This window comes from Staurois parvus, unplaced genomic scaffold (genome assembly GCF_062004578.1).
Source record: "Staurois parvus isolate SC_StPar_1 unplaced genomic scaffold, SC_StPar_1.0 ptg000133l, whole genome shotgun sequence".
Taxonomy (NCBI): Eukaryota; Metazoa; Chordata; class Amphibia; order Anura; family Ranidae; genus Staurois; species Staurois parvus.
This window is the reverse complement of record NW_028317929.1, coordinates 1230707-1249488: the sequence shown is the minus strand read 5'-3', so window position 1 is coordinate 1249488 and position 18782 is coordinate 1230707. Positions and strand designations below refer to the sequence as shown.

Genomic DNA, 18782 nt, shown 5'->3' with positions numbered 1-18782 from the left:
ACGAGCCCTAAGGGCTTTTACTGCAGCGACCAGTTGGGCACTACATGTCATTGCACAGTAGCGCAATGTGCCACATAAGGCAGTGCAGGAAACCAAGGTTCCATGCATGTTTTCTGCACCGTGTTCAAAATGCACTGCAGTTGTGATCTGCAGCAAGTGTCAAACTTACATTAACAGCACCCAAAACGCAGATCACAAACTCAGTGCATTTGCCTGTATCGAAACGCATTGTACAGTACTATGCGATCCAGTTTCCGTGTGTTTTTAAAGTAGTACATGCACTACTTTTGGTACAGTCTAGCACGATTCAACCCATAGAAAATAAATGGACAAATTACACCGCATGCAAATTCCTGGTGTGAACCAGACATAAGAGATATTCTCAGCAACTGCATCTGTCAAACACCATGCTCCACAGGTTAGACAGATGACACACCTTTGATATAGATATACTTTGCTACAGAGATTGACAAAGTCTTCATGGACTTCTTTTCCATTTATAACCTCACATTCTGAAAATATCCCCACTATGGCTTCATTCAGAAAGGTGATGACATCAGTAGCCCATGGAGGAGCTCCGTATTTATACATCTCTAGGCTCCAGGTGTTGCTTGCAGGCAGCCCATGTGTACTGAGATGCAGGGGCCAAAAGGACAGCTGTTTCCCTCCCCCCAATTTGACAACTGTGCAGATGGGGGTAAGTGACACAGTCGGCGTCTGGGACCTCTCACCCGCACCCACCCAACTGTCAAATTGGGATAAGTGGCATTGTCTGTGCAGCCACTATGTCCCAATAGACTGCCTGCACAAAGATCCTAGAGCCTAGGAAACAAGGTGCTCATTCACAGGCTACAGGTGTCAGTGCCTGTCTGAATGAGGCCTATACAGTAAAAGCACATATAATATTTCTAGGACAGAAGAAAAAAGGAAGGAAAATTTCTTTAAGTGGAACGTCTCTCTCAATCAACATTGATTATATTTATTCCTAATTCTGCTAGCATTAGTAAATAGATAGGAAGGTAGATCATATTTACTTGTTTTATACTTTTTTTTTTTTCTATAACACATTTCTTCAGTTCCTTCCTGGTTTCTGCCTATGCAAATGATATCATACAACCCAGGAGTCTTCAGGAGGGGTTTTCTCAGCTGAGCATGTTTTCCTGCCTCAGCTAAGGGCAGATGGATTCCAGGAAGTAAATGCTGCATTAATCATCTGCTCTTACTCAAGATGGCTATGGCTAAAAATGCTGGGGGATGATGAGGGAGTTTGCTTTGAATATTAACAATGAATTAAACAGCGTTTTTGGTGCTCAGGTGAAGTGTAGTTCCACTTTAAACATAGCCGACGTCAAGAATTTTTGCAGTTGGAGCTTCATTCTAACGTCATATGTAACTCAATGTTATTAATTTAAAAAAGAATGAGGTGTGGCTGAAAGATGAGACGGGGAAACTATAAGACATCTACAAACGAATTGTCTCTATTCTTAGAAATTACAATCAGCTGCTGGCCATGACACAAGTGCATGTGTACCAGTAACCTGATCTCATATACATTTCCAACATACAGTAAAAGCAGGAAGCAACACTAATAGATATGAAACCTATTCAAATCAAAGAAAAGAATACTCCTACATTCAGGACAACTGTAATGTTAAACAGAATAGCCCTCCACATACAAGACTAAAGCTAACCATACCTGCTTAGACTCCTCTCTTAGCAAGAGAAATCACTAGATTCCTCCATCCATGCAAAACAGGTGGATAGATTGATCTTCCCTGCTATTGTATTCAGATAGCTGGAGCACCCTCGGCTGTCTGAATACCCAAACAGTAACTGCATCTATACTTTTGCAACACCTAGACACAAATAGGCAGTAACATCCTATAGCTCCTGATAGGTCCAGTCAGAAGCATTTCAGAGGTGACCGAGTACATTTGCATGTTTCATTGATATTGATTCTTATGTGCCAATTCTGATATGAACTTGCTTTTCTTTTTATAATTCCATTCGGTATCAGTGCTGAGTTTCTGAGCTATAGGCATGAGAACTACATGTCAATTCTTAGAGACTGAGTAACAAAAGGCCAGCAGATTGAAGTATGGCTTGTTTATGATAGGTGTGACATTAGGGTTCATGTATGGAGAAGAAAAAAAATGGACTGAGATAGCGGACTTGTTCTGGTAATGCTACCTGCCTGGCTGTCATTGGCTCCCAAGCTTTGCAAGAGATAGACTGCACTTAGTGAGAGGAGAATGTACTGCCTACATATGCTGAGGGAAAAGGGGGTTGCTGGCACCTAGGATTTTCAAAATGGCTTCAAGTCCTGAGTGAGATTTGTCTAGGTATGTCTTAAAGTATTATTACAATGGTAGTGATGTATCAGTTTAAAATATGTATGTATGTTACTTACACACACACCAAACAGGGACTTTGGAGGTACTACATGCAGTAGTAAGTGGTAAGTACATCCTATTACTGATAGGCGGAACACGTCGCAGGTCAGTCCAGAGACCAGTAATCAAGACGGCAGACAACAGTGTTAGTGCGTGCATGGAACAGCGTGTGGTTATGAAGTTTCTTTTGAACAAAGGCGTAAAACCGACAGATATCTACAGAAGACTTCAAGCACAGTACAGTGATGAGACGCTCAGCTGCAGTAAGACATTTAAATAATGTAAATGTTTCAAAGATGGCCGTACGTCTGGCAGTGACGATCCTGGCCATGGTGGTTCCCAGCCCACAGCAGTCATTCCTGTGAACATTCAGCGAGTGGAACACCTGATCCTGGATTATCGATGCATAACCTGTCATGAAATTGCACAAGAGACAAATCTTTTTGTGGGAATGGTGAACACGATGATGGAAGTGAAGCAGGCTATCCTAGGATGGTTCAGACGTACGGACAAATCTTTCTGTGCTTTCCAGGCATTAGTTAATGTTGGGATCAGTGTATAAATGTAGCAAAAAATTTGTCAAAAAATAAATGCAGTTTCCACTCCTTGAAAATTGTTCATTTATTATATACACTCAAAAGTCCTGGTTTGATCTGAAAGTCCCTCGTGTGTTTATCTTATATAAACACAATAAATGATAAAATTTATTATACATACACACAAATATACGCGCTAGTGGTGCACTGGAATTAAAAAATTTTCTATTCGACTTAATTAAATATGATTAATTTATTTACAGCACCTTTCGGCCAATAGGCTGCTTTCACACTGAGCAGTTTTTTCAGCGCTTTTGCGTTTAATTAAAAAAAAAAAAAAGGCGCAAGAAATGCTCAAGTAAAATACATCCCTTTAAATTCAATGTATGTCTTCACACTGGTCCATTCCACTTCCCCTGCAGTGTTAAAAATCCCACTTGCTGCATTTTTGGTGCATATTTGGCAAATAATAATAATTAAAAAAAAAAAAAAAAAAGTACCCCCCCCCCCCATTGAGGTTGGTTCACACCAATGTGTTTATGGCTTTTTGCAGAAACGCACTACAATTCATTTAATAAGGTTTCCTATGGGACACAATCACAACTATGCTTTTTGAGCTGCTGCGTTTTTGAAAAGGGTCAGGGACTTTAAATGCAAAACGTTTTAATAGTTGGCTTATTAGACTTCAAAGACGCTGCAGAATACTGCATGTAGTGCGTTTTCACACGTTTGCCGTGTTTGTGATGCATTTTTAAGTTGTATCAAAAGTGCACATGCAAAAACTAAAAATAAAATGCACTGCAAAATGGACAAAACGCAAACTGCATTGGTGTAAACCAGGCCTGAACTGCATTTAAAAACACATAAAAAATTAACAGATGTTAAATTTTTTATGCATTGTGCATCCTTAATCTGCCCAGAAACAAGTTGGCCACAAAAAAAAAAAAAAAAAAAAACACTAACACGTCAAAAACGTACGTGCAAAAGTGCAAAAAGCACTGTCAAAACCGGACAAAACGCAAACTGCATTGGTGTGAACGAGGCCTGAAATACATTGAAAAAAACCACATACGTGTTGCATTTTGAGTCACATGACCTATGAAAATTGTGCCCTAAACGTAAAAATTTCAGCAAAATCACAGGGAAATTTATAGCAAAATTGTGGGTAAAATCGTGCGTTTTCAGCGGCCATTATTGCCACCTTTTTTCCTATCAGCAAAATGCCAATAACACTATTTTCAGCTGATACATTTCAGCCACCGATATAATGGAGCATCCTTTATATATGTAGTTTCTGTCTTTGAGACAGTCTACCTAGCAAACATCATACAAAGAATCTCTGGGGCTTAAAGCAGAATTCTGGGCAAAAACTTCTTTACATGTCCTTCTTGCTGATTTCCTACCATCATTGAATAGGTCATCCAACTTCTGGTTCACTCAGTAGTTGCTCTGAAATAGCCTATACATTTTCAAATCAAACCATTCATTTGGTTTCCGGTTTGTAAAACCAGTGGCTGCTATGCCTCTTATTCCCAAAGCCACTGGTCTTGGCCCAGCCCTTGTGTAGTTTTCTCCAGGAAGAAGTGATGTAATTGAGCCCCACTTGCAGTGGTGGGTGGACTGAGAGTCTCAGATACATTTAATATGTACAGGTCTAGTGTACCCACCCACATTCACTACCGTTATGTATTGAGTTACAGAGATGAGGTTATGAAAATTCAGTTAGACGTTTCTCCTGAATGATAAGGATTTTCAAAAAATGTATTAACTGTTTAGTGTGGAGTAGGGGGGTGTACCAATGGGTAAAAAAGGAAGGTTGTATATCATTTAAAATACACCTATGATAAAAATTAGAGACAGAATGTTAACCAAAAATCCAAAAAAATCACATGATACAAATATAAATTGAGTTGCAGTTCAGTGAGTAAAATAAGTATTTGATCCCCCAAAGAATGACTTAGTACTTGGTGGAGAAGCCCTTGTTGGCAAGCACAGAGGTAAGACGTTTCTTGTAGTTGGTTACCAGGTTTGCACACATCTCAGGAGGGATTTTGGTCCACCCTTCCTTACAGATCTTCTCTAAATCCTTAAGGTTTCTTGGCTGTCGCTTGGCAATTTAAAGTTTCAGCTCCCTCCATACATTTTCTATAGGATTAGGGTCTGGAGATTGGCTAGGCCACTCCATGACCTTAATGTGCTTCTTCTTGAGCCACTACTTGGCAGTATGTTTTGGGACATTGTCATGCTGGAAGACCCATCCACGACCCATCTTCAGTGTTCTGAAGGTTCTCATCCAAGATTTTACACTATATGGCCCCATCCATTGGTACCTCAATGTGGCAATGTCGACCTGTACCTTTAGCAGAGAAACTGCCCTACAGCATAATGTTTCCACCTCTGTGCTTGACTGTAGGAATAGTGTTCTTAGGCTCTTAGCATTTTTCTTCCTCCAAACATAGCAAGTCAAGTTAATGCCAAAAAGCTCAATTTTGGTCTCATCTGACTACATCACTTTCTCCCAATCCTTCCCTGAATCATTTTTATGTTCATTGGCAAACTTCAGACAGGCCTGTACATGTGCTTTCTTGAGGAGGGTGACCTTGTGAGCTCTCCGGGATTTCAATCTATGACGGCATATTATGTTACCAATGATTTGATTGGTGACTGTGGTCACAACTGCCTTGAGATTATTCACAAGCTCCTCCTGTGTAGTTCTGGGCTGATACCTCACGTTTCTTATGATCATTCTTACCCCATGAGGCGAAATCTTGCATGGAGCTTCAGACAAAGGCTGATTGAAGGTTATTTTGTATTTCCTCCATTTGTAAAGAATCACTCCAACAGTTGTCTCCTTCTCACTGAGCTTCTTGCTAATGGTCTTGTAGCCTATTCTAGCCTTGTGCAGGACTACAATCTTGTCCCTGGTGTCCTTTGACAGCTCTTTGATTGTGTGCCATGATGGTGAGGTTTGAAAAGAAGAAAGATTCTTTGGATAGGTGTCTTTTATACACATAACAAGTTGTCATTAGGAGCACCTTGTTAAATTGACAGGGCTAATTTGTGTACTACATAGCCAGCCTGTGGGAGCCAGAATTGTTGTTGGTTGGTAGGGGATGAAATACTTATTTTACTCACTGAACTGCATCTCACTTTATAACATTTGTAACATGTTTTTTTCTGGATGTTTGGTTGATTCTGTCTCTATCATTTAAAATACACCTATGAAAAAAATTATAGACTCTTCATTTTTTTGTAAGTAGGTAAACTTACAAAATCTGCAGGGGATCAAAAGAATTATTTCCCATACTGTGTGTGTATATATGGAATATATATACACATACATATATATTTTATATAGTCTTTTTAGCCAGAAGATTGCAAATAAGTTTTCAGGTCTCATGAAACTCCTGCTAAAACCAACTATTTGAGGATCAGTGGCAAAAATGCCCCCATATTGGTGGCTGGTGGAAAGAAAGTGGCCCTAACATTAGTGGTCAGAATGTCACTTTTACAGGTGTATAAAAAGATCACTGGTGCCAATGCCACTGGCTTCGCCAAAGGGAAGATGGTCTTAGAACTATGTTGTTGCTATTGCATGGGAGATCAGTCAGTCACAGTTTAAAGAACCCTTGAACACGTCTCAAAGAACCCAAGGATCCTATGAAACCCTTTTTGAAAATGGCTAATATAAAGCATGAAGAGATCCAGTTTTCCTTAACCAAACATTAGCATGGTTAGAGTAGTATCCAAGTGACTTCAACTATAGAATACTTTGTTGATGCCTGATGTGGTGACTTCAGAATCTCAGAAACATTTTGTGTAAAACAAAAATAGTGAACAGCAATTTCTTGGGAGAGAAGACCTTGTTTAAAAGAGGAATAAGGTCAGACATTTTCATGCTGACAGAAGGCTACAATACTCTTGACAATGGTGGTAGAAAAAAATCTCTGAAAGCCCAGTGTGCCAAAGCTTAAAGATGATAAGTTACAGGATCATAAGAGAATGCTATTTCCACCCTTCCCAGAAAAAAAAAAGGCTACAACAGGCACAGCATGATCACAACTGAATGACTAACGACTAAAAATACCTTGTCGGCTTTGAAAATCCAAATTTCTGCTGTGGAATGGAAATAATCTTGCATTCACAGCATGAATTCATGGATCCATCCTCACTCATGTCAATGGTTCAATTGTTGTTTGTTGGGGGTGTAACAACACTGAATCGGTACAAACCTAGATTTGCAAGCGCTAGTTCTGATATTTCAGTGAGCCAGGGGAGGCCTCACATGATCTGCATAGACTGCTGCAGATTACGTGAGCCTTCCCTGGCTGCAGTCAGGAGCACAGGTGACGTCAAGGCCTGGAGGGAAAGCTACAGTATCATGCTGGAACAACAAGGCCGTACTGCCTTGCTTTTTTTTTTTTTGTTAACTTGCATTGCACCATGGCCATTACCATTAGTCAGGGAAACAGCAGGATAACAGCCCTGGTGCAATTCAAGTTAAAAAGCATGGCAGTACGGAGGGAGCCAGATTGCAAGGTTATGTTCTTCTTTAGCCGGGATCTTAGCTGTAAAAAAAAACCCTGAAAATCTGAACATCTGGGATTTGATAAATCAAATTGATGTGTAATACATGCACTTTCTAGGCTTAGCAAAAATGTATCATCGCCTGTACAACATATTAACAGAAACTGTCTTATCCGAGTTGTTGTCAGGAGCAACTCTTTAGGACACTGTATAATGACTGTTCAAACGGAACATGATGTAATTGAGCTCTGCTCAAATTAGCAGAACAGTTTGTTATGTTGTAATACGCACTGGCAGCATCAATGTAGCTTACGACTCAGAAAGAGGAAATATGGCTTTAAGCATGGTATGCTTTTAAAAAAAAGTACTGGTAGACAGTCAGTGTAAAACGTAAAACGGCTTACACAGAGTTGTGTGTATTGTCCAAATGTTATACACAAAGAAGTGTACAATATGCAAACAATGAAACCGGATTCATTATTTTGACTGCAGTAAACTGCAAAAATGTGGTGTTTAATTGGTTGCAGTAGTATTACAGCACATTACCGCTTTTGTGTTCGGTTTAAAAAAATCTTTAGAGTGAAAAATGCTAGGGGCAAAAAAAAATTAGAATTTAGTGTACGCACTGTAAAATTAGTTTCTTTTAGTTTATTGAGTTGCACAGCCTTTGAATGAGGATCAATCAGAACTAGTGGGTTATAGTGCCATCTACAGAAGTAAGACTCGGTGCAAGGGAGGAAAGCTCCCTTAGGTGGCTTAATCCACCAAATTGCCAAGGCACACAAAAATATAAATAATATATATATATAATAATATAATTCTGGTTTTTTTTTTCCCTCTTTCACCTATTCAGAGAGAGCCTTTGTTTGAACCTAGGAAATGATGCAGAACATCACTCAAAGCACAAACATGCAATAACCCAGTGGCTTCAATGCTGCTGGGAGTCAGCATCTAACAGGGCTTGACATGCCTGCCAAAATTAATTATCAAGCAGGAACAGGGAGCCATACACCAATGCATTTCTACACATAGTGATTGGGCTGGCAACTGGTGTGCGGTTCCCTACTGTGGTTTCAAAACCTTTGATTGAAGATCCAGTGGGAAACAAACAAGCAGTACCACCAAATAACAAATGAAACCCATGGTGAACCCTCACCTCACAAAGTGATTCACAATTCCATGAGTAAAACTTTGTGGATAAGCTAGCATCTACTGAAGCAACCACACCTACTTTATGAACAGAGGATCAGGTCGCAGTCTTACGGGCTTGTAAAACGCAGGTCTGATGATGAACAGCCCAAGGAGTTCTGACTGACCTAGTAGAATGAGCCGGTTATAGGAAAAGATGGATCTGTATGTTAAAGGCATATAAACAGAGATTGTTTGTCAATTCTAATGAGATTGGTAGCAGAAGTTGCAGCTAGTCCCCTATGTGTACCATCAACCACAATTGTCTGGGATTTATCTTCACGCCACTCCATCCATCTATCAAAGACCTGACAGTCTATTGGTCCATTCATTGACCTTTCCTTTTCTTTCTGCAGCTGCTGTACTTTTCTGCAAAATTCAATTCAATATGGCAACCTGAAGGCGTTCGTTACACTGTTGGTGCACAGAACAGCCCCAGAAATGTTACTTCCTGCTTGTCGATTGGCTAACAGATTTTCCCAGAAGTCTGCACTAGGATACAAGTTAAACAAACTTTGGTAAAATACCCGATTCCGATCAATATTGATCCCAAATTGAGAAACACCGACACACATCAGCTAGACCGGGGAGACTACAAGGATCAAAATCCAACCTTTCTGCCAGTCAGCTGCTTGATATTAAAAACAGTCTTGGGCAAAGTTCACACTAGCTTTGTTAGCATGCATTAGACAGTTGTTTGGGAAGCGTTTTTAACGCTCTTCAAAAGTCTAAGAAAATTCTACACATGGCAGCACACAGTGCTGTTCACACTGAAGCGTCGCGGCAAAATTGACGCCTCATGTTGAGTCAGGAGTTGAAGCCTCCCAATCAAGTCTATGGTGATGCTCCTCAAACACCTGGCAGGTGTTTGTGGAGTGTTAATACCATTAAACTTCATTATAGGCATTTGTGGTGCGGTTTTAACGCTTATCAAACGCCTCCAAAACACGCATAGGGCGGTTGGGGAGCGTTTAAGGAGCATTAAAAATGCTTTCGAACGCCTGTCTAATGCTTGTCAAATCCTACAGGGGCGTTTGGCAAGAGTTAGAAATTAGCCAAGTGTGAAAGCCCTTAGAAAACACTCCAAGAGCTGTAGCTGTATGCTAGACAAAAACTGACATTCTGACAGTTTGGGGGGGGGGGCGCACCTATGCGAGCTGTCCTTTAGGCCAGTTTTGTTTTTTGCACCTAGGGTCCTACTCCTGTAAATGGCACTATAACTGCCTGGTTCTGAATGACTTTCTTTCAATGGACAAAAGAGAAAATAGTTTTATGGTGTTGGAGCAAAGCAATAATGGCACCAAATGCCAGCACTGCTGACCAAAATTGGCATTGTTCAATTTGTTAACTAGATATAGACTTTTAGTAACTCCTAACACACTTAACAGAGTGGCAAAAGGTATGCTCATTTGAGCTACACTACAATATATATAGGAAGAGGGTGGCCGATAATGCCTATGGCACAGTATATAGCAGAGCGATGAACAATATATTTGCAATGCAGTGTTGGTGCCACATGGACTTAGTATATAAATGGGGCAGGGTGCATTACATTGCGTGCAGCACAATGTAAATCTGAGCGGTAAAGAATATACAGGGGTTAGACAAAAATGGAAACACTACATGATTTTCAGGTGTGAAAAGGACGACACGTTTCGCGTTGAAAGTGGAAGTGATGTAACATTTCTTTGCTTCTGCTGTGTCACTTCACAGGTGGGAAGCCTCACTTTCTTCATTCACTGCGTGTGCTGCTGGTAATACATAGTCATGTCAGAGCTTACTGAGCTTCAAAGAGGTCATATTGTTGGTGACCGCCTAGCAGATGCCTCTGTGATTGAAGTTGCAAATTTATTCACAAGGTACAGCATATACAGATTCCAGGAAAACGTTGTCCAATAAACTTAAGCGCGGTTGACATGGTCAACCAAAAGAGACAAAAAAGGACATTGCTCAGGATTGTGACCCAGAATAAGAAAACAACTGCTGCAAAAGTGACTGCAGAGCTCAATCTCAGTCTGCATGGGACTTGAGCTCTGCAGTCACTTTTGCAGCAGTTTTCTTATTCTGGGTAACAAACCAGTGAAAGGTCCTTTTGTCTCGTCTCCTTTGGTCACTTGACCATGTTGCACTAACAATTTGCCCCCTCTGAAGCACAGTAAGCTCTGACATGACTCTGCATTACTAGCAGCGCACGCAGTGAAAGTGAGGCTTCCCACCTGTTAGCTCACACGGTCTCATCCCACAGCGAAAGCAAAAGAACGTTACGTCACATTCGCTTTCAATGTGAAACATGTCGTCACTTTCACAACTGCAAATCGGAGTGTTGTTTTTTTGTCTAACCTCTGCATATCATACATCACATGGAATATCAGAGCAGGGTGGATTATACATCATAGCGTATATAGCTGTAAAATGATCTGTCTTGAGAGAAGTATATAGGATGCCACTGCTGAGCTTCTTCTAAAAAGGCTACCTGCCTATATCTTAGATTGTAAGCTCCTAACTCTCTTGTATTGAACTGTATTGTCTCCCGTTATATTGTAAAGCACTGAGCAAACTGTTGGCGCTATATAAATCCTGTGTAATAATAATAATAGTATATTAAGTGACACATTCCTATACTGGTGAAAAGTTGTGTTTATTTTCTGCATTAATGACTGGGTGCTTACACACACTCTAGGTAGAGGAACACCTCAAATGCTGGCAAACTAGAATGAAATATGAATGGTATTAGGTGTGATCTAATTTTCACTACTGCTCCCCACCCCAAAATAAAGACTGCTCTTTATTATATAAAATAAAAAAAACTCTCAAGCTTTTTATATTTTCCCTCAACACAGTGAGTGTGAGGGTGTGGTAACAGTCTGGAACTACAGTGGGGCTGTGAGAGCAGTTTTGCACAAGCATAAAAGTGTACAAGAAACCGTAATGCGCCATCTACTTCATTACTGCACCTGTCCCAATATCACATCATAGGTATGAAAGAAAGAGTTGCAGTATTGTAAATAGCTGTCCAGAAGTCAAATGGCAAAATAATGAGATGCACAATAGGAATGGTTTAAATATTCTTTTTTACTGAAAAAATTGTCTGAAGACTATTGTTTACCACACACAAAAAGGAAAAGGAAATAAATTCCTAGCAGGAGCAAAAGGATTAAATGTCAAAATTCCAGCTGTCACAACAATCCATAGCTGTTTGTAACTGGTGTCATGAATTCTGAATCATTTTTTTCATAGGACACTAGAAAAACTACTTAAGAAATGTCCTGTATTTATCCCTCCCAGAAACAGTGGACAAAACAAAGAGTGGTGCGAAAACAATAAGATGGAGGTGTGAACAAGAGTCAGTGGAGGAATAGAAAGAAAAAAAAAAAAGAAAAAAAAAAAAAAAGAAGGATGGTATGGCAAGGTGCACACACTTCTAGAGAAAAAAGTGTTGCAGCCATCGGAAAGGTCTTCCTCTGTCTAGAAGGTATTTACCTTGTGCCTAAACTCCCACTGTAATAGCTACAACATTCATAACACACCCATAGAATATCATCTAGAAAGGAGAAAACACGCTAAAAGGAAACAAACAGCACATAAACATAGCATACAATGCAGAGAGGGAGGGGGCAGAACATAAAGCATTCTCTAAATACATTAAAAAGCATGCCTGTAACTTTTGTAAAACAGTACTTCCTCCTTGTGACCTTTAGTACACCTTCAGGGAGGCTATGAAAGAATGAAAGATGAAACATCAAATGAAAAGGGGTCATGAATCAGAATATTTACCTTTCAGTGAATCGTTTTCTGCTCTCATTATGTCAATCAGGGAGCTTTCCAGTGAATGCATGTCGAATGTTCTAGTGCGCTCCTGTAAAAAAGACAGAATTTCACTGAATCAAAACAATATTTTGATGAACCTGACAACACTGCTAATAATCATGGTACACTACTAAATATACAACCAAAAGCAAGCATGTGAAAGGAGAACACCAATAAGCATTATTCATATCTAAAAATGACCAAATACTGTAATATAAGAAACTACAAATCTTACAGTTTAACAAAAAGGAAAAAAAAAAAAAAGCAAAAACTGTTTTATATGGAGGTATTTAATAAAAGCCATTGTTCCGTATTAGCATTTAAAATCTTGGAGGCACCTCAGACAAATTATAACTTTTTTTTTCCAGGACAAACTGGGCCTTTATTTGCTGGTAAGTATTAACCGCTTCAACGCCGCCCTATTACAGAAATACTGCTACAGGGTGGCACAAGTGCGCAAAATCATGTATATATACACACACACACGTGATTTTGCAGTTCCAAGTAGGGGGGCGCGCACATCCTACCCACGCAGCCATTCGCAGCCTTGGCTGTCAATCACCGGGTCCCAGCCGGTGATTCCCCACTGGCACCCGTCGATCTCTGAGAATTACCGAAGGGGAAGAGACCCGAGTATAAACAACACAGCTCTCTTCCCTGTCAGCTCCTGCACACTGCCTTGTATAGCAGAGCCATACAAAGCAGTGTGCTTACAGTGTAGAGCACACACAAAGCACACAGTGAAACAGCACACAGTTAACCCTTTGATCGCCACACATGTTAACCCCTTCCTGCCCAGTGCCATTAGTACAGTGTCAGTCCTTTTTATTAGCACCAATCACTGTATTGGTGTCACTGGGGATGCCAGTGACACCAAGTCAGTTCCCCCCAGCGTCAGAATGCCTGATGCAGTCCCGCTATAAAAGTTACTGATCACCGCCATTACTAGTTAAAAAAATAAAAAATTCCAGTATATATAGCGCCATTTGTAAACACTAACTTTCATGTAAACAAATTAATTTACACGTATTGGGATTTTTTTTTTTTTTTTTTAGCAAAGACACGTAGCAGAATACATTTTGGCCTAAATTTATAATGAAATTAGATTTTTAACATTTTTTGACTAGACATGTTTAATTGCAAAAAGCCAAAAATATTGTTTTTTTTTTCTCAAAATGTTTATAGCGCAAAAAATAAACAAAAAACGCACAGGCGATCAAATACCACCGAAAGACAGTTCTATTTGTGGAAAAAAAAAAAAGTAATGCAGCGTTGTATCGCAAAAAATGGCCTGGTCAGGAAGGGGGGGGGGGGGTAAATCCTCTGGAGGGCAAGTGGTTAATGGATAAATGAAATATTAAGTGTGTCGCGCTCCTCAATATTGTTTAGTAGTGAATAATGTATAAATATAAAATAATCAATAAATAAATAAAATAAAATTTAAATAATTCTAAATAGATCCATAGTGATAAAATTTTAAACCCCTAGTGTTATATTTAATTAACCATACACATAAAATAAATAGTGTGAAAAAACTAATAAATTCAAATTATATGGACACAATAACTAAATCAGGTGAACTAAAAAAATCAAATAAACTAAAAAAAACCCATACGTATTGGTATATTTATGTGCAAACCTTATATGTGCAAAAATTGCAAAAATATTTCATAAAACAGTGAAAAAAAAATATATATATATCTATAATAAAAAGCAGTATGCTAATTCATTAATGGATATCTCCGTTTTTTGTTGTCATAGGAAAACTGGTCCAAACTACACTGCACAAAAAGATTAAAGGAACATTTTGAAAACACATCAGATCTCAATGGATCACAAATATGCTAGATATCTATACTGATATGGACTGGGTAACGTGTTAGGAACATAAGGATGCCCTATCATTTGATGGAAATGAAAATTATCAACCTACAGAGGACTGAATTCAAAGACACCCCAAAAATCAAAGTGAAAAAATTAAGCAGCAGGCTAGTCCATTTTGCTGAAATTTCATTGCAGCAACTACTCAATATGGTACTCAGCAGTTTGTATGGCCCCCCCGGGGCATGCTCCTAATGAGACGACGGATGGTGTCCTAGGTTATTTCCTCCCAGATCTGGACCAAGGCATCACTAAGCTCCTGGACAGTCTGAGGTACAAGCTGGCATCGTCGGATGGACAGAAACATGATATCCCAGAGGTGTTCTATTGGATTTAGGTCAGGTGAGCATGGGGGTCATTCAATAGTATCAATTCCTTCATCCTCCAGGAACTGCCTACATACTCTTTCCACATGAGGCCGGGCATTCCTGTAGACCAGGAGGAACCCAGGACCTACTGCACCAGCATAGGGTCTGAGAATGGGTCAAAGGATTTAATCCCGATACCTAATGGCAGTCAGGGTGCCATTGTCTAGCCTGTAGAGGTCTGTGCGTCCCCCCATGAATATGCGTCCATAGACCATCACTGACCCACCGCCAAAACGGTCATGCTGAACCATGTTACAGACAGCATAACATTCTCCACAGCTTCTCCGTACCCTTTCACATCTGTCACATGTGCTCACGGTGAACCTGCTCTCATCTATATAAAGCACAGGGTGCCAATGGTGGACCTGCCAATTCTGGTGTTCAATGGCAAAAGCCAATTGAGCTGTATGGTGCCAGGCAGTGAGCACAGGGCCCACTAGAGGATGTCGGGCCATCAGGCCACCCTCATGAAGTCTGTTTCTGATTGTTTGGTCTGAGACATTCACATCAGTGGCCTGTTGGAGGTCATTTTGTAGGGCTCTGGCAATGGTCACCCTTGTTCTCCGTGACAGGGGGAGGTGGAGTCCCCCTGTCAGAACACAAAGGCACAGCGGGTGTGATCGCTGCACCAACATCACTTGTGTTAGTAAGGATCTGTTTTTCTTGTTCAGCCTGCTGGGTTGAAAAAAAAAAAAAATTACTTCTAGTGTGTTCCCAGCTTAAACTAGATCAAGCCCTAATTTAACCGTTTTATAATTTTTTTTCCCCAACAGATTCTTTTTTTTCCTGTTTACACAGACTTCTCCTTTAACAATTGGCTATTACAGTGAAAACGGGAGTAGCGACCGGTCTTACCGGCTCCCAATCATTACTCTGAGACCAGGTGCTGTCTTGTGCTGGGGGAGGCTTAAATGATGATGCTCACAGCACACACACATGCCACATATACTGTATGTGGTGCAGCATATGTGTGGTGCACCACACCACCATTACACCCCTGACAAACACGGATGGCACCCTGGTTAAAGAAGGCTAGCCTAGACAGACAGACAGACAGACAGAGTTGCAGGAACTGGACAATAAAACTAGCTACTCTTCACCTGTACTAAATATGGGCACAACCGTTGATTCCTGTATTTGGCTCCTAGCCCCTTGATTGTAATCATGGCTCTGAATAACAGCTTGATGACATCAATTATAAACTGCACGTCAGCACTAGTGTCCATAATTTTGAGCAATTTACAAACACATTATACATGATCTATAAAAGTGCAGTTATTCCATAAACCGGTGCCTTAGGGTCCATTCACACAGGCGTATGCATAGTTTTCTACATGAACGCAGGTTCTTGCTGGCAGAAGGCCCTGAAGAAAATACACACCTAAACTAGTCATGTTTAGATGCACACAGTATTCAGACATATACAATTCTTCTTTCAAATGAATGGCTATGCGTTTACATGCATACACCTTTAGGCACGCTTATGTACGTTCCAGCCTAAAATGTGCAGGTCCGTGCAGCCCTGGATGCAGAGGTGTCCTACTGTTTTCTACGCAGCACACAATTTTGCAGGTAGGCCCAGCCGTGTGTATCGATTACTGCTACTTTTAGATGCAAACAAAACTATGACATCTAAAGTCAGTGTTTTTTTCTGCCCATGTGAATGAGCCCTAAAAAGGATTACTCTATTAAGAGGAGCATGGAGGTTGTCACCTTTGATCATCCTATATGCAAATTTAAGTTGCCTGGCTGTCTCCATCTTCACTAGCATGCAAACTGTAGGGACCTTAGTCATGACATTTGTTCCAAGTCAGTGACAAAATCTAAGTGATTGGATAAACATGACAGCCAGAGAATTTGTATATTTAGAATGGAAGGTCAGCAATGGCAGCCTGCATACTTCCTCATATACAGATTTTGTTAATGTCAACCTCATATGGACGTCGTCTACTATTAAAGTGGTTATGAAGCCTAAACATTTACCTTAAAAGTAAAACTAAAGGCAAAACTTTTTCTTTCAGTTTTGGATAGAGTGGAGAGGGATTAGAACACCTATCAGTTTTTATTGCTGTCTGTGCCCCAGTTATGGAGTTTCACCCTCTCTGCTTGTCCAGTTTTCAAATATCGTTGCAAGTGAAAGTAAAAGAAAATTCCCAAATTTTGGGATGTACCCAGAAAAGTAGTAGAGGGGAAATCTTCCAATGAGGAAACTAGTTCTGGTGACCTGGGGGGTCCCCAAGTAATTCCCTTAATTTGCAAGGACTTCCTCATTTTCTGTTTGGGGATCAGACAAAGATGGCAAAAATAAACCTTACAGGGGTTTATAAATCTCCCTTACTCGATCCAAAAAAAAAAAAAAATAAAAAATAAAATAGTTTTGCCTATAGTTCTACTCTAATGCATTCCTTGCATTAAGGTAAAAAAAAGGTTCTTTAGGTATCAGTATTCCCCCTTACCCCCCCCCCCACCTCTGTAACTTACCTGAGCCCTCAATCGATGCAGCCTTGTGGCCGTCTGCAGTTTCTCTCCCTTCGCTTCCTGGTCTCACTAGCTTTGTTGAGGCAGCAATTTAAAGCAAGTGACAAGGGGGTGGGGCGGAGTCCTGCTACGTTTCAATAGACGCAGACAGCGAGATTTGGGGGTAAGCCCGCAGGAATGTCCCCATAGAAAGTGGCTATTGGGGCACTCGGCAGAGGCGAAGAGCTAGGCGCACCAGTGGAAGACCCGAAAAGGAGGTTAGGTGACAGATTATGCAATTCTATTTCATAGAGCAAGTAATTATAAATCTGATTTTATTTAAAGAACATAATTAAGCATAAAGACCAGTTTAAAAAAGTGATAGAAAAAATACTGGACAGATGTCAGCAGTACAATCCAGTAACCCAGTAGTAACTTAAATTACCATAGGTATGTTCCCCTGCAATTTGTACTGGGACTTTTAAGGCAACTCAAAGCAAGTGGTATAAACATGAGTAGTTTTATTACAAAATTATTGTGAAATATAGTTTGACACATTGTACAGACATTAAAATCATACATAGAAGAAAATGGGAGAAGTGCCTGTAAACTTGCTGGAGGCTGAGAATTGTTGTTCACCCTCTTCTGTGAGCCAAGAGAGAGGGGGCGAGTAAACTTCAGCTGAAAAGACAATACGTTTCAGAACAGTCTTTCTTCAGGTGTAGTGATTTAAAGCGGAGCTCCACCCACAAGGGGAAGTTCCGCTTTAAGGCCTCGTCCCCCATTCTCCGTTAAGGACTGACACCTTTGGGGTGCGGGGAGTGGGATCATTCGCAATGCGCAGCGCTACTTGCACGTGCACAGCCAGGTGCTCACACTTAAGATGCCGGCGCAGGGGACAGAGGAAGGCCGCTGCATCTAGCTGCGATGAGCACACCACTGGCTTGAGACAGGCGAGTGGCTGTTTTTTTAAAAGTCAGCAGCTACAGTTTTAGTAGTTGCTGAATTATTTTTTGTCACTGGAGAATGGAGCTCCACTTTAACATACCTTAAACTGATCAATCCAAGCCCAGGGGGAACCACCAAAACGTCCTGAGTGCTGAAGAAAGAGGTAGGTAAACCAGCTTTTAACAAGAAGGAATTTTGATGGCAAGTCCCCCTAACCGCAGTTTCCCTTCTGCTAAAGAACTATCACAGAAGAAAAGAAAGCTATTTAGACACCACAGTGAATCCTGTGGACACAGCATTTTTCGCCATCTAAATCCATGCAGTGGCTGAGCTGTGGTGTCTGATAACTAGCCTTGCCTACCAGCCTAGCGCTCCAACACCTGTCAGCTGACAGCTCAGGAAGAAAGAGGACATGACAGCTCACAGAGCCCAAACAGCCTCTGTCCATCCTCCTCAAACTTCCAGACAGACTATCACCCTGCTGTGCCATCTCCTAATCTCGCCTGTTTAGTTTACATAGAGTCCAGCATGGAGGGAGTGGAAGTTTCTTCACAGTAAGAGCTGTGAAAATGTGGAATAGACTGCCTCAACAGTTGGTTCTGGCCAGCTCAGTAGATTTTTTTTATTAATTCCAAGGAGAAGGCCTGGATTCTTTCCTGGATCCATATATTATAACT

At 40.6% G+C, this 18782-nt stretch overlaps 1 protein-coding gene across 2 annotated transcripts in view; it reads right to left on the bottom strand.

Moving 5' to 3' along the window:
- CPEB4 (cytoplasmic polyadenylation element binding protein 4) overlaps positions 1–18782 on the bottom strand; it is a 146506-nt gene that overhangs the window by 94001 nt on the left and 33723 nt on the right. For both annotated transcript variants that reach the window (XM_089672995.1, XM_089672996.1), the window contains exon 3: positions 12419–12500. In XM_089672995.1, coding sequence (XP_089529121.1) covers positions 12419–12500 — 82 coding nt within the window. The remainder of the gene's footprint in view (positions 1–12418; positions 12501–18782) is intronic.